The sequence below is a fragment of the Athalia rosae genome, chromosome 7 (genome assembly GCF_917208135.1).
Source record: "Athalia rosae chromosome 7, iyAthRosa1.1, whole genome shotgun sequence".
NCBI classification, from domain to species: Eukaryota; Metazoa; Arthropoda; class Insecta; order Hymenoptera; family Athaliidae; genus Athalia; species Athalia rosae.
This window is the reverse complement of record NC_064032.1, coordinates 12732237-12747845: the sequence shown is the minus strand read 5'-3', so window position 1 is coordinate 12747845 and position 15609 is coordinate 12732237. Positions and strand designations below refer to the sequence as shown.

Genomic DNA, 15609 nt, shown 5'->3' with positions numbered 1-15609 from the left:
TTTATGAAATAGTTAACAACATTCAAGAGTGGTGGCAGCAGTCATGTTATTAACGTTGTTCATCCTCTTCAAAATGTTTTACCATCATTTACCGACAGTAGCAAAGATACCTTATTGTTGAACATTGTTGTCGCCAAATAAAAAGCGCGCTTGGTTTATCATTTTTTGAAATCAATTTGAGACCATAAGATTTTTTCTTTTTTTTAATCTAAATTTGGTTATAAAATTAATTAAAAAATTACATGATCTCAGGAAGTCAGATGACTCGTATTTAGGTATAATTAGTCTCTCGCTCCTTGTAATTATTGTATGCGTATGAGTTTAGGTGGCAGTTGCAGCAATTGTAATGTATTATACCTATATGTATATGTGTATAAAAATATACACTATCGATTACGTACAATCAATAACGAGGATTAACAATTAATAAGAATTTTTTGAAATACTAAATATAAATGTACATATTAACAATTAATACATAGATTCTAAAGTGTAACATCTATCCTTTGTAATCTTTCATTTTTCTTCTGTACGTGCCTTTGGAGTGCAGGAATAAAAAATAGAATGAGACCACTAATTGCGATCATTAATCCAGCCATCCAAAATCCTGGATTATAGGATCCTAAAGCGTCGTACAACCATCCTGCAGAAAATTGTATTATGAGTTAGGATTCATTGAATATCGGAAATTGAGAAGAATGAATTAATCTTTACCTGCTACTGGAGGGCCGAGTAGAGAAGCTAGCCCTTGGAAGAGTAACAGAAGGCCAAATGCATTAGTCAGACGATCTAGACCGAGCAAATCCACCAGAATCACAGATGTAAGGCCTACGTAAGCCCCGGCCGTAAATCCGTAAACGGTTGAGTAGAAAGCGAAACTTGTAAATGAGACGCAGAAGGTACTCAATGCGGTGGCTTGCATTAAAAGAAAAAAAAAAAAGAAATTGATAATTTAACGAGGTCATTTTCGCAGATTTTGATTTAAAATTTGGCGTTAACATAATCGCAGTCTACAATTGTTTGACTTACAATTAAAGCAGTACAAGACTTATCAATCTCGCAATTCGGATTTGGTGAGAATCACGTTTTGCAATGAAAAATTAGTAGCGTCACAGAAGCAAGATATACCGAAGATTTCGTCATATATTTATATTATTAGTATGTATATTTATTACGGAAATATCAAGGATCATGGAATTGCAAAAATAATCTTAATTATTATCAGCAGCTGTCACAGCCCTGACCCATACCCCTTCAAACAGTTCAGACATTCTTTTAATTCCTCCATACATACGATGAAATAAAATCCAATTCTACATGATGGGAATTGACTTATTCACGCACATGAAAAATTAAATACTCCACTTCTACGTTCATCAATTTCACGAAAAACTTGAACGACATTTTACTCTTATCTAGAGTAACTATTAATTCGAAGACATCACCGGTATACTGGTACAAATTGTTATGTAACACAACCCAAATCCTGTTATACCTTCGCGAATTATGAGTTCTTACGGATAAGCTGATAGTCTTAATTAAATCTTCATCACTTCGGGGTGATAAAGATTCTTTGTAATTTATTACCCGAGGGAACGTATCTAATACATATTACGCAACATGTAATGTAACGTACATATTATCTTGTCTGGTATCATCTCGAGCGCTTTTGAAAATATCTCAATTTATGTTCAGAAGGACATCAATAAAGCGAAAAAATTTTGGGCAATCGAATTTTTTTCATATGTACTCACAAATTCCGCAAACAGTCAGGCAGAGATTATAGACGAGGAGACGGTTTATCCAAGGCTTGTCCGAAACGTAGCCCAAAATTATACGTCCAAATGTGTTAGCCGCTCCAATAACGGAAAGTAAATAACTGGCCCAGACTTTATCCATATGTCGCTCTTCAGCTTGGGCCTAGAATTTGGATGAAATGAGAAAATAAAATAAATGGAATGGTTTTCGGGTTCCTCGAATTTCGTAATAGCATTTCTTCTGTGTAGACTCACCACCAGGTAAACGTAGGGGATGTTGAAACCAATACTGGTGCAAAAATTGGAAAATGTAAAGAGTAAAAATACAGGGTCTTTCAAAAGCGATAGATCCAACATCTCCTGGAATATACCCAAAGTCTCCTCAGCAGACGGAAGACATTCGAAATTTTCCGAATGTTTACCGTTTGCAGTGGGTAGGCTTCTCAAAGACGAATGTATCCTAATATTCTCAACGCTATTTGCCAAAGATCCTCTGCAAATTGTTAAAACCATTCGATTTCTTCATCAGTAACTATAAACTTTTTTTTTCGTATTTTATTTACTCACGACTTGGTCCTGATGTTGTCCAAGCTTCCTTGATATAAAATGTCTCGCCGTCTCATAATTCCACTTCCGAACGACCTGGTCATTGATTCCGAATGATTTCCGAGACCTTTTCCGAAAAGGGTGGGTTGGCTGAGTGCGCCACGCATATTATTTCCACCCTCTCCATCTTCAGTCTTTACAGCAGAGTATTTCATTTGATTAATACTTGTTACGCTACGATATTTCTCCTTGTTCTCTTCTTTCTTGATACCATTTGACTCAACGACTTTGACAAGAGAACCATTTTTCTCCGAGTGTATTACCTGCGGTATATTATTTATCAAAAAATATAGATATTGACGAGTGAAGTCAGATTACCAAATTTTTCTGTTCAAATTACTCACAATCATAGGAATGTCCTTCGGTTTTGGTGGTTCCAGTGGTCTGAAAAGTGCACCAAATATTGTACAGTGGAGTACCAAACCGGATATAATCATCATAGCACCTCGCCATCCAAAATATGATATCAGAGACTCAGTTAATGGTGAAAAAACGAAAGTTCCAACACCAGAGCCACATACTGCTATTCCAGTAGCAAGTGAACGATACTTTTCAAAATAACAAGTCACGCTTACAATAGCAGGGAGGTAAATGAGCCCAAAACCAAGACCTATAATCCCACAAAAATTTTTTTTAAAACATTTTTCAAATTTTATTAAAATCTGATACAGTAGTAACGAATTCTTACCTGTGCCAATCCCAATCGTAAAGTACATAGTGAGGACATTTTGTGCATAAACACTTGCCAGAAGGCAAGCGAAGGCAAGAATACTTCCAGCAATCGTAACAGGTCTGCATCCATATTTATTTACGAAGGAGCTAGAGATCGGTCCTGAAACCATTAAAATATTTCATTCGATCGCTTTTCAGAGCTTTTCAGAGTTTGTAGTATAATAGAAATTACAAATGTGTGTTAGATCTAATAGCGTATTTTTATTTTCAAGGGCATCGCTGTATCATCTGTTCAAAGTTGGACAGCTGGGCAATTCTCTGTTTACTTGCCATTATGGATTTTAATCACACGATCCAGGTCTTCAAATCTACAACTCGTAAGACTCTGAATAATTTTGTACTTAAATTGAATTACGTTTCAGAAAATGTATTATAATAGTTAAGAACGATGCTCATCCGAACTTTGCGTAGGAAGCAATTTTATATTTCGAAAAAAAGGAAGCTGCAATCAACAAAAGCGTAAATGATTGCTTCGAAAATGTCTGCATGTGTATCAGTTTGACTGGTAAATCTATTAAAGCGATTGATCGCTAGATAAATTAACATTTACTAGACAAGATTGGTCTTAATTGATCTTGAATCTAATATATTACTGAGCTAATAAGTGAATATGGTTGTTCAAAGTATTACAAAACTTAGAATGCTCAAAAAGAGCTTAAGACCAACGCAAAAATGTTGCTGATTTTTCAGAATTTAAACTTTTGAAATCCGGATGTTTATCTAAAATTTGAAAGTAATTGAAAGCAATTTTAGCTGTCATAAGTATAACAATTATCAGTGCAGTTATAACACCTGCATTTTAAAATTAAAAAAAAAAAAAAGAAAAGAAAAAAAAATCAATAAAGAAGGGGAAAAATTGTGAAAACTCGTTGCAATATAATATTTGCATGTTACATTTCGTACATAATAAAGTTCACCAAATAATATACCTGAGCAAAGTGTAATTCCAACGAGAATCGAAGCGATCCACGCAGTTTTGCCTTTCCCTTCTTTAAAATAATTGAGAAACTCAGAGTAAAATATACCAAATGAATACGTAACACCGTCAGCTGTAACAATAAATAAAACATAAAAATTTAGAAATATAAATGAAATCATTTTCGTCGCGATCATCATCGTAAGGTCATGAAATACGAGCCAACGAATTTAAGAAAACAACAAAAAAAAAAAAAAAACAGAAAATTTCATCAGCGGTCATTTCGTTTAGTCGAATGATCTGAATTAATTTAAGATGCATCGAAAACAAAAAAGTACACGTGCCAAATGATGCACACATAATTTATATTTAAGACTACAATATCAACAATTGATCTGGTCCAAAGATTAAAATTGATCGTGTAAATATATATGAACAAAGTCGCAAATCGAATGAATCATGCATCTCAACTTCTCTATGTACATAAGTATAAAATTAGATGGGAATTGCGGTCGGAAAGTATCCATGAGAAATGTATATGGTATTTTCGCAAATTGTTGTTATATATTTTATAAATATTTCCGACTGTTTTTTTTTGTTGTACCCATGAGCAATATATGTAGAGAAAATATAAGCTTTGTGTAGCATGTATAGTCATACATTATCTACTGTTTGTAGATGTATACAAGTAACACGGGAATCTTTTGAAATTATCAATTTATCGTTCAATTTTTAATAAACAACTACGAAATTCGTATCGTCGATAAATGTGAAAAATAAAGTAAACGAATGAATGAAAATAAGATATCGAAGGAGTTACGTCATTATTGAGTCGAAATATCAGAGTCACGTTTGGTGTAAAAAAACGAAGAAAAAGAAAACAATACAAGGGGTTGAGAATTTGAAAAAAACGTTACTCATCGATAACAAAATGATTGATGATATCGATTTTCGATAATTGTAAACTCCGGTGAGTGGTTTTATTATATCTTGAAACGTATAAAAGTAAAAATAAAATTAAAGTAGAAGAAGCTGTGAATCCATCTACGATGAGATTAGATTAAAAAATGTATATATACACAGATATAATACACCTAAATACAGAGAAAATGTTTCACAAATATTTTCTAAATTCCATAACTATAAAAATATTGTCATATCGCGGAATGAGAAAATATTTTTATGTATGGGATGCAGCTAATGCAAACTATTTTATCTTATTCGTCGATCAATCAGTTGACAATTGATGAGCAGTGTCTTGAAGATAATAAATATCGAAAACGTTTGAGTGCAGTTCAGGACGATTATATATATTTATTTAATATTTTCTTATTGTTCTACAGAGCCGGTATGTTTGCTGGTGCGCCATTATGCGCGATGGAGACATTTTTTATTCAATTTGAAATAAAATCAAATAAATTGAAATAATAAAGTAAATAAATCTTTAAGCCGATTCGGAACAAACGATCGTGCAATTTATTTAATTAACTCATTATTCGATAATATGAATTCGCAGAACTAAATGTATAACGTACTTTGTCCACGTATAATATTGCTTTATCAATCACGCTGTGCTTTTGATTGTTAATAATCAAATATTGAATACAAAGTGCATACGATAAAGCGATTTTAAATTAAATTCCTAGAAATTTATCTCCGAATAGTGATTATGTGTCGAACCAAAATTGCTCGGTGCACATTGTTATGTACATATGTATACACAGTTTACATACATAAATGGATTTGTTCTGCATATTTTATGAGTATGCAGAATATTTATTCACTTTTTGCAAAATATTAATTGGTTACAAAAAAAAATACGAAAAAAAAACTATGTTCGTAGAGATTAATAAAAATTCTACCGATTTTTATACTTAATAATTTTCATAAACGTATAATTAACCTGCTAACCAACCCCGATCTATAAAAAAGGAAAAGTTACAACCCTGGCAGTTGACACGCACGCGTAGTTTCCGACTTGAATTTGTATAATTTCGTGCTTTCACTTAATATTTTTTTCTTCTGATAATCTGAAAGCAAAGGATTTGATTTTCATTTCGATCTAAATTCCTCTACGCATGGAGCCGAAGAGGAGGGGGACAGGGATCAAGTTTGAAAATAGAAAAATCTTTACATGTTTCAGCAGCTGGTCAGCTGCGTTCTGAATAAATTAAATACGAAATACTTTCATAGCGAATAGAATTTTCAGGAATAAAAAATCAGTTCGAATCAGAAAACAAAAAAAATTCCAACACGTATCGAACATTTTTCCATAATAAATTGAAGCAGTAGAATGATTCGATATATTTACGATGCACACGTGTTACCCATCCAGATGAGACAAGAGATGAAAAATTTTTATCGGACAATTATCGTACTTGTAATATCTACAGTATTAAAGCACGATATTACTCAACTTTTTATACGACTTAAGCTCAAAAGCTATACAGAAATTGGGTACATAGGTACACACATACCTTCATTGTTATACTTATCGGAGTAAAATCTAGGTCAAGGAAAATAAGTTGGATGAATAGAAGAAAAAACGAGAAGAACACAGGTGGAAAATTATAATCGGAATTCGTTTTTCTTTGATTTTTATTTTTTATCTTTCCCCTTTTTTTTTTACCTGTTTAATACGGGGTTGATAATTCTCAACTTTGGTGATTTTTTTTCACTTTTTTTTTCATTTATGCCGTAACTTGAATTCTGTAAAATGATATTCTTTTCAGACTTAATTTCAGACTCATCATAAGCGTGCAGGAATTTGTACTGAAATTAGATTGAAAGATGCATTTGTAAACTATATTTATGTTCTGTAAGCTCTTTCTTAATTAAAATCGCGCTGACAATTAATATACACGCGACGACTACTGGTCTACATTGACATAGTTATCTAAACGTACGGTTGGTAAAAGCAGGCCAAGGGAATAAATAAAATGAAAAAAAGAATGAAATGATGAAAAAAGGTACTGCGCGGGTCGGAAGAAGAAGAAAAAGAAGTTCGATATCAAGATTGAGAAAACAAAAAAGTCTGCATAATCTCAAAATAGAAAACGAAATTCAATCGCTAGGGCTGGGGGAAAAAATAAGATTTCTATAACGCTGTGAACGATATGATTATTATTGCCATTATAAAATTGTAATCAAAAATAAAGGGGTAAATTCTAAGATTGCTACTTATTTATCAAAAAAAGAAAAAAACCTGTTAATTAATTAATTAATTAAATGATCTCCATGGGTTGATTATTGGACGGAGTAATTGGGGCTGCCTCATAAGTACAAGCTTTAATATTATAGTATACAATTTTTTTCTCCTAAATTCTTTTCTAAATTCAATTCAATTTTAATATAAACCACAGCATTATCAGTATATACGGATGTGATATAATTAATGAGCTAAAAAAGTGGTAGTATGATATTGACCAAAAATTCGAAAAAAAATCGGATAAAAAATTGAATAAAAAATTATCAAAAATAACATGGATATTTTATAAATATTATCAAAGAAATCAGCTGGAATTTTTGTACTCCGATGATGATGATGATGTCATAATAATTACCTATATTATTGACCGTTATCTATGTATAATTAGTGATTGTGAAATGGTGAACAACTAAATTAAAAACTTACAAAATCGCGAGTACGATTAATTTACATAAAGATACGTGTACGTATGTGTATGTAAATTTAGAAATATATGTACATAGATGTAGTATACATGGAATGTATGTACGATAAGAAAGCTGACATTGAAACCTTAACACGCGGTTTCGAAGATTCGATAATCTGTATGAAATAATTCAACAAATAGGTAATAATTAAATGTATTGTTTTCGAACGATATCTCACACGACTGCACCAATTCATAATCGATCAATTATTGATTGATTGATCGATTAACTATTATATCAATGCTAAATCTATGACTTTATTTTGAAGTTAATCATATGGTATAACAGTCAAAGTTTTACACGTGTGAAGAATAAAAGGAAGCTATCAAAAAAGAAAAACAGACAATTAAAGATACGAATATATCTATGGAGGTACATACGTACATTCAATTCAAATTGAATTCGCGAAGATTGTCGAAGTTAGCCGATCATCGACTGGGCGCCATATTAGGTATTTCAAATTCAAAAAGGAGTAGAGGAAAAACAGATTTTCACAGGAATACATGAGGAAAACTCTTCAAGATCAAACGGCTTTTGAAGTACAATAAATTGACAATTTTTATTCTCACTTACCGACAATATGTATCATAAATGATGCGAATACTATAACCCATCCCCATCCACCGTCAGGCGGTACAATTCCCGTTCCATCCACATCAATGTCCGTTGTTTCAAATTCATTTGTATTTCCATTGTTCTTCCTTTTCCGATTCACGGGTTCATGTGCCATTTTTTATACTTTTTTATGATAACTATAGCTTATTTTATTGTCTTTTAACACGTACACAATTACGATAACGCGATATTATTCTTCAAATCAATTTTGAAAACAAAATAAACTTACGAAACATAAGGCAAAAATGAAAAAATTAAATTAAATAAAATAAGATAAAGTGTTCCGCACAAGTGTCACATGTGTCTTAATTTTCTTTCTTTTTTGTTTCCGTGCTTTTTTCGATATCACTTTACCATGTCGATGATTTGAATTATTAAAATTAGAAAAACAGAAAGACTGAGCAATGATAATTTTGTATGATAATATTTGGCACTAAATTTCACTGATTTATTTTGTCTTAATAATAATTTTTTTTTGTTTAATCACTCTTGGTTTGTCGATGAGCGTTTATACATATATTTACATATAAGTATACAGGATTTATCTGTAATTTTTACTAATAAATCCAATTGTTCTAAGCAATAATGCAACAGAGAGAGACGAGCAGAAAAAGAGAGAGAGAGAGAGAGAGAGAGAGAGAGAAACAGATAGAAAAGTTGTAAACTCTTTGTAACTATAGATAAGAAATGTGTATCTACTTATTCATTATTCATACTATGATAAAGATTACTATAAATTACACAGAAAATATCCCGGTTTGTTTAAAGTTCGTCAAATTCTTTCAAGGTTCATAGTACAAGGTACAATTTTTGCATATACATATATTTCAAAAATTAGTTGTACAAAACTATCATTTACTTTTATAAATATTCTTTTTCTTCTTTGAGAATCTACTTCACGTGTCAGTCTTATGATGATGACGATAATATTATAATACTTTTGTATTTTGTTTTCATTCAATGGTTCATATTATTTCTTTCCTCTTATAAGATTTGCTTTTAATTTTTTTAAATGTAATGTAACATTATTTTAAAATTTATGACGCACATTGAACCAGTTGTTTTTTATATTTGTTCGCACAAATTATGAATTTAAAAAAATTAGAAAAAAAAACCACACCGTTTCATTCAAAACCGCGATACACATTTGCATACGTACGATTTCCTATATCGCTACATATGACAAACGTCGCCAACGTTTTGATACCAACTGAAGCTCCGCATTGTAGGTACAACTTACTTATGTTATACGTTACTGATGTATTCGTATGTATAGGTATCTGCATGGACTCTATACTGTAGACAGATGTATGTATTAATGTGTATATGTACATAAGTTTATGTATTCACGATATTCATTACATACATATGTTTAACTTAAATATTGTTATCTTCGGCATACTATGAATAAATATGTACGACATATCATCGTGATGAGTAATCTTTTTCTTTTTTTTTTTGCTTTTCCCCACATTTTCATACAGTGCAGATTCATGTTATCATGATATAATATATGTGCAATGTGCGTATGTACGCTTCGAGTCTGTAATGTCGATATCGTAGAAACTAATTTATCAATTTTCTCAAAAATTTTAATTATTTTATCGTAATAATAATCGTTATCAAATTTAATTGGTAGGAATTAATAAAACATTTTCATACACTAATCAAAGGGATTCAAACTCAGGTTTGATATGTATTTTTTTTCAATTTTTTCTCTCAATTCCATGTGTATAGTAAATTTTGTTGCAATTCATACAAATTTCACAATTTCTCTGGCACGTGGTTAAACTCATGCAGCTTTATAATGCAGTTACTAATAATGCTGCAACTAACTATATGTTTGGTATATGGTATAACTTTCGCATGCATTTCTAAGATTTTTCTTCTGGTTTTTTTTTTCCATTTACCAGAATAAGGCTGTAATTTAGCTTCTGTAACAGCTTAAGATGCAGTTACATACATGTGGTCATATTACGCGTGTATGTATGTCTTGCAATTTGTAATGTGATTATAGTTTCAGCAGAATGAACTTTATTCACGAACGTCATAATCGCAAGTTTCTTTTTTCTCCTTCTCAAAGTTATGCTCGCAAGATTTTATGGGGGTTTTAAATAAGCGTATAGGATGTACGTTTTGGATGGTACCGATACTCCTGAATTTGAACAATCACAGATGAGCTGTTTCTTTCACATAGATGCATACATATTTGAAAATGGAAAATTAGGTGCTCACATAAAATGTATTATATTATATCTATATGTATACGCAATTCTTTGAGACATAAGATACCAATTTTGTTTAATCTCTGACGGCATATTATACACTACTCGTTCTCGTTTGCCTTCCTTTATTATTTTAATTCTATCAGATGTAGCGTACTATTATAGCCGAAAATAAAACCAGGAAAAAGGAGAAAATAACGGATAAAGATTCAAATCAACTTACTCCACAGTATATCGCACGTGGGCGCACGCACTCTGCATGAGGCAAAAATTTAAGCGGTAAAATTGCCATCTGTTCATAATTGAAGTGTTTTTTTTTTCCTCCTCTGTGGTTTTCTTGCATAATTAAACGAGAAAAATAAAAGTGAAATAACAAGGAAAGTAAAAACGGATGAAAGTCTCAATAATTTAATTCCGAACGACGACCGCGTGTGTATATTTGGCATTTTAAATATCGCAGATGAAAAAATATATGCAAAAATGGAAGGGGTGGATTGAGAAGATGAAATAAATAATGATAAAAATTTTTTTTTTCAAATTTCTTGGGCCAGTAGAACGTATCTCGGCGTGATGGTGGTGGTGCTATAAATACATGGCATAAATGCTTGGCATTTAACTGCAGTATAGAAGAAGACGATCTTCGGCTTGACAAAACTCTCTCTTTGTCTTTATAATCTCTTTGTTCTTTTTATCTGGCTTACTTTCTATATCTATCAATACTCTCTCTCTTTCTCTCTTTTTTTTTCGTTTCCTTGATTTCGGCAATGAAAATTTCTGCGAAGCTGCAGTTATAATAGTGCGGTGAAAATTAACGCGATCCTCAAGCCAACTCATTGTTCATCGAATATGATACCTAATAATGGAAACCGAAATAACGACTGGATTATAGTCAGATGAGAGGCACGTATTTTTTAAATAAGAATTAGCGAAATGTCAAATGAAAATTACATTCTTTCTTATCCAAAACTGAATTTGATCTGGTGTTCTCCCTTGTATTCTGTATATTTTTTCGAGTTTCGCTGACTACGTAAAGTCACAAAGAACAAAAATAAGTGAATTAATCAATTAACAAAAACTCTTGATCCGAATATTACGCACGAGATGCAGTGAACTGTGAATCTTTAATATTCCAAACTACAGGACGTGTTATGCAATTGCACATGGTGTGTGGACATGAATTTCAATTTATAATAGAAATTTTTTTTACGCTCGTGACGAGTTTTTGATTATGTTTTTTGTTTGTAATTTTTCCTGACATTCGTTATATTTTTAATCAAGAAATTTAGTTCGATTGGTTCGAAGAACTCGAAGAGAATCGGCAGAATGATTAATTTGCAAAGTGTAAAAAAAAAAGACGGCAATTATAAAAAAAAAAAAAACCTGTAGTGAAAATCACGCTTGGAAAATGTGATCTATGATATACATAGTATGTGATTATACACATGAATAGTCCGTTCGTATAGGAGAATCATCCATCGTTTATAAATATTATGAAAATGATGTAGGTACTTTTGCATATTCGATATTTATAGACCAAGTTAAAGACACGTACATATACGCACGTTTTTATGTATACCACTTGTATAAAATTTATAATAAATTCGTAGCAGAAATTCCGAAATAATTTGAATGTGTATGTGAATCGATTATATACATAGGAAAATAAAATTCCTGTTCCGCTATCATCTACACGCAACATCAAGTCGTCGATAAACGACACGATTAAAAGATTGCAAAATGGCAATGAAACTACTTGAAGATACATAAAGCTTCTTCCGATGGTTCTAGCATTTGCTATACTTATAGTTTGAAGACGCGTAGTTTGTTTTTTGTTTACAAATCGATTATAATAATATAAGACAAGATGAAAATTGCCAAGATATCAATCCACGTCAAATTTTGTGTATATACACACAGTTCGTTTTTTTTCTCGATTCGTTGATTGGTTATTTTTATTTTTTATTTTTAAACGTCTATATTTCTACGATGACTAGCAGAATTTTTTTGAGTCGATTATTATATTAATATTGCGAAAATTAGTAGCAACGTTGATTTCATTGAGAAAAATCAGAAATGAATGAAATTATCATGATTGCTTACGACGAATAAAAAACATGCTACTGAATTAATTGATTTACCTCCCAATTTACCGTAAATAAAAAAAATAATATGGAACACTCCAACTCGTCGCCAGATATATCACAGTTTTTCACGAATAATTATCCACAAAGAATAACAACAGTATTCTATCCGGATTAATTCGTTGAATTATTATATTCAGGAGATCGAGCGAATTCCAAGTTGAAACGCGGGGTCACTTTGTTATAATCACTGATAATTATAATTGTTCTAGAAATACAATATTCGAAGTAAAATCAACTACCTTGAACTCGGTAGGATGTGAGAAGTATAAGAGAGGGAGATTATTAATTAAAGTAAATAAATATAATTGAAAATTAGAAGTGAATGCCGTCACTGAGAAATTTTGAATTTGTAGTAACCGACGTTGATCCAAAACACGTTTCACTTTCGCGACAAGTAACACGTGAATGAGGCTTTGTTCTTGTATATCAATAGTGAGTATAAAACATGCGGTTGAACGAAGTAGTGGAGGGGAAAACGGAGGAAGAAACAGCCGTTGTTTTAAAGTCTGATTAGCGCAACGATAATATGACTGGCTGTTTTGCAGGGCGCCACGTACCGCGGTTTTCCCGATTTATACATTTTGCGATGGGTGTATATGTGTACTGTGTTTTACATGTTTAACTACACGTGCGGGTACCGCCCACGGATAAGGAGACTAGCTATCCACGATCGGCCACATTTTATAGGAGCTGTTGCTGTCCGTTTCGCGGCACGTTGTTCGCTGCTCCCACTGCTACTGCTGCTGCTGCTGCTGCTGTTTCTTGTAGACGCCAGATTTCGAGATATACTGTTTCACTTTCAGCTCTTGATGCCAACTAAAGGCCAACGGACGTAAAGATATGCATGCAGCGTTTCATCGCACGTGCTATACGTGGGTTGGAGATAAAATCATCTTGCAAAATCTCTACAAGTTGATTGAATTCGAATGACGCAGAAATCGGTTGCTTGGCTATTTTTCAATTTTGTTCAACATCAAAGGACAAGTTCTAAACTGAATGAAGATTTTTGAATCTTCTCAAGGTAACTTCAAACCGAAGAAACCACATTACTAATAGGTGCTCACTCGTAATAGGTGATGGTAAATGATAATTAGTTCTCAGGGAATAATGGTTTTGTAAATAGTTCAATGCCATGAGATAGCTCTGACTTGAAGCTTTACGACTACCTGTTTGATATGTGACTGAAAAACACATCATATGTCATTAATTGTTCAATAGACTTTACGTGTCTGGATTCCTGTAATCTAGATTCCAAGTTGATTATTGACCATCAATCAATTATATTTGTAACACGTCGAGTCGATTAGTTGCAAACATATTGTTCAAAATAATTAAGTAACACAGAAGGAATGAATGAAAACAAAAGAAAAAAATGTAAATAATTGTTGAAATCGTTTGGTTTTGTAAGAAACAAAAACAGGAAATAAAGGAAATTTGATAGATCGATTTTTCGTTTATTTCGTGTTGTTATAAAAAAGCTCAAATTTTCTGACTCGTTAACGTTATTTTTGTTAAATAATTTACGAAATTGTTTGGTATGATGATGAGAGCGAACGTCGAAGACTTTTTAACTAATTACTAAATGGTGATAATTGTTCACATAATTGATATTTTTACCTTCATTACTGTTATTGTACTCGTTTGGTGATCATATTTTCATCAGCAACGTGATCAGATATTTGTGGACGTGATTCATAAGTACAGATCGTCACACCATGGTGATGACCCTCTGTCCATTCCCCTTTCATTCCTATGTAATTTATTCGTGTACGTTCAGCTCCGTGATTGCCGACAAAATGTAATGTTAAGTGGTAAACGGAGGAAAATTTCACTACCCTGTTGAAAAGTCTTGAATAATTTTTAACGCCTATTCATTTTTAAATTAATCCTATAACTGTAGAACTTTTACATTATGAGCATAATTACTTTTTGATGGGCTTTGAACAAATTTGAGGGCTAGTTTGAAAATTTGAAGATATTTACCTTACTGGATATTCATGAGTACCGTCCAAGTCTCTTGATAATTCAAATTCCTGATCAGCTTCTATGCTAGTGTCGTCGAATGTCATGTTCGGACGATTTTTATACCTGTTTCAACATTTGGAATCAATATTACTTCTTATGTTTCGAAAAAAAAATAATGAGACGTCTTTTATTGGTGAATAATTGACAATACATTATTCCTTGGGATACGTACAATCTGACTTTGGTGGGGTAAGAACCATCCGGATCACCTGTCACAATTAATCCCTTCAGCTTGACATTTCCAGTGAATCTAGAAATTTGAGCGTGTTAGCATTAAATATATTTGTCAACTGACACAAAATAATGTAACTTTTTGGTACTTACGGTACATTGAAGAGTAGTTCTTCATCAGCATCACTCTCCACATACTAGACATATAGATAGAGATTGTAACGTCATTATAAATCCAACTTTATTAATCACATTATTAATTTAATCACCTTTTCGTGGTTTAGTCGTTCTTCCCATGGTTTGAACACCGTTACACCTGACCCTTCTTCGTACTCATTGAGGCATTCAACATTATCTTTATTTATTCTTTGATACAAATTGTACTGTATACCTAATTCGACTTCTTCATGTGATCTACCGCAGTCACACCGATGTTCCATAGTTGCTGCGTATCAAGTCCAAGGGTATAGGATCTTCAGTTATAGGTAGAAAGACCAAGCATATCAGATCAGTGAGGTATCAGCAAGTTTAGATAGATGTGAAAATCTTTGAATTTCAGGGTGATCGACTTTTTCGTTGTTTAGAATTCAGTGTAAAAATTGTACGTATTTACCAGAAAAGGGAGACTGGATTGGCCTATAACATAAGTTGTTCGTAACTGACAAACTTCCAAAAACACAAATATCTATTGGGTTTCTATAACAGTGACTAGAAACAGCAAATATTCAGTTGGGCAAACATGG

The 15609-nt window shown here is 32.2% G+C and overlaps 2 protein-coding genes across 2 annotated transcripts; both read right to left on the bottom strand.

Moving 5' to 3' along the window:
• Positions 1-320: 320 nt before the first annotated feature.
• Positions 321-14290, bottom strand: LOC105688088 (monocarboxylate transporter 12-B). The gene is made up of 10 exons (XM_012404125.4): positions 12665-14290; positions 8260-8846; positions 4025-4144; positions 3052-3195; positions 2708-2973; positions 2325-2626; positions 2013-2250; positions 1755-1920; positions 715-915; positions 321-643 (listed from the first exon to the last, which is right to left on the bottom strand). The coding sequence occupies exons 2-10, from the start codon at positions 8414-8416 to the stop codon at positions 486-488; spliced, it is 1752 nt and encodes a 583-aa protein (XP_012259548.2). The 5' UTR covers positions 8417-8846; positions 12665-14290; the 3' UTR covers positions 321-485.
• LOC105688091 (PITH domain-containing protein GA19395) lies at positions 13405-15306 on the bottom strand. The gene is made up of 5 exons (XM_048659037.1): positions 15136-15306; positions 15020-15063; positions 14847-14945; positions 14654-14758; positions 13405-13486 (listed from the first exon to the last, which is right to left on the bottom strand). Exons 1-5 carry the CDS (start codon positions 15304-15306, stop codon positions 13405-13407), a joined length of 501 nt encoding a protein of 166 aa, XP_048514994.1.
• Between the last annotated feature and the right edge of the window lie 303 nt (positions 15307-15609).

What these genes read in the sequence shown, in the direction of transcription:
- LOC105688088 (XM_012404125.4), bottom strand. Translation starts at nt 8,416, where the DNA reads ATGGCACATGAACCCGTGAATCGGAAAAGGAAGAACAATGGAAATACA. An exon ending in TACGATTGGGATTGGCACAG is followed by an intron (nt 2,974 to 3,051) that starts GTAAGAATTCGT and finishes GTGGGATTATAG; the next exon opens with GTCTTGGTTTTGGGCTCATT. An exon ending in GACAACATCAGGACCAAGTC is followed by an intron (nt 2,251 to 2,324) that starts GTGAGTAAATAA and finishes AACAATTTGCAG; the next exon opens with AGGATCTTTGGCAAATAGCG.
- LOC105688091 (XM_048659037.1), bottom strand. Translation starts at nt 15,306, where the DNA reads ATGGAACATCGGTGTGACTGCGGTAGATCACATGAAGAAGTCGAATTA. An exon ending in AACGACTAAACCACGAAAAG is followed by an intron (nt 15,064 to 15,135) that starts GTGATTAAATTA and finishes CTATATGTCTAG; the next exon opens with TATGTGGAGAGTGATGCTGA. An exon ending in TACGTATCCCAAGGAATAAT is followed by an intron (nt 14,759 to 14,846) that starts GTATTGTCAATT and finishes ATGTTGAAACAG; the next exon opens with GTATAAAAATCGTCCGAACA.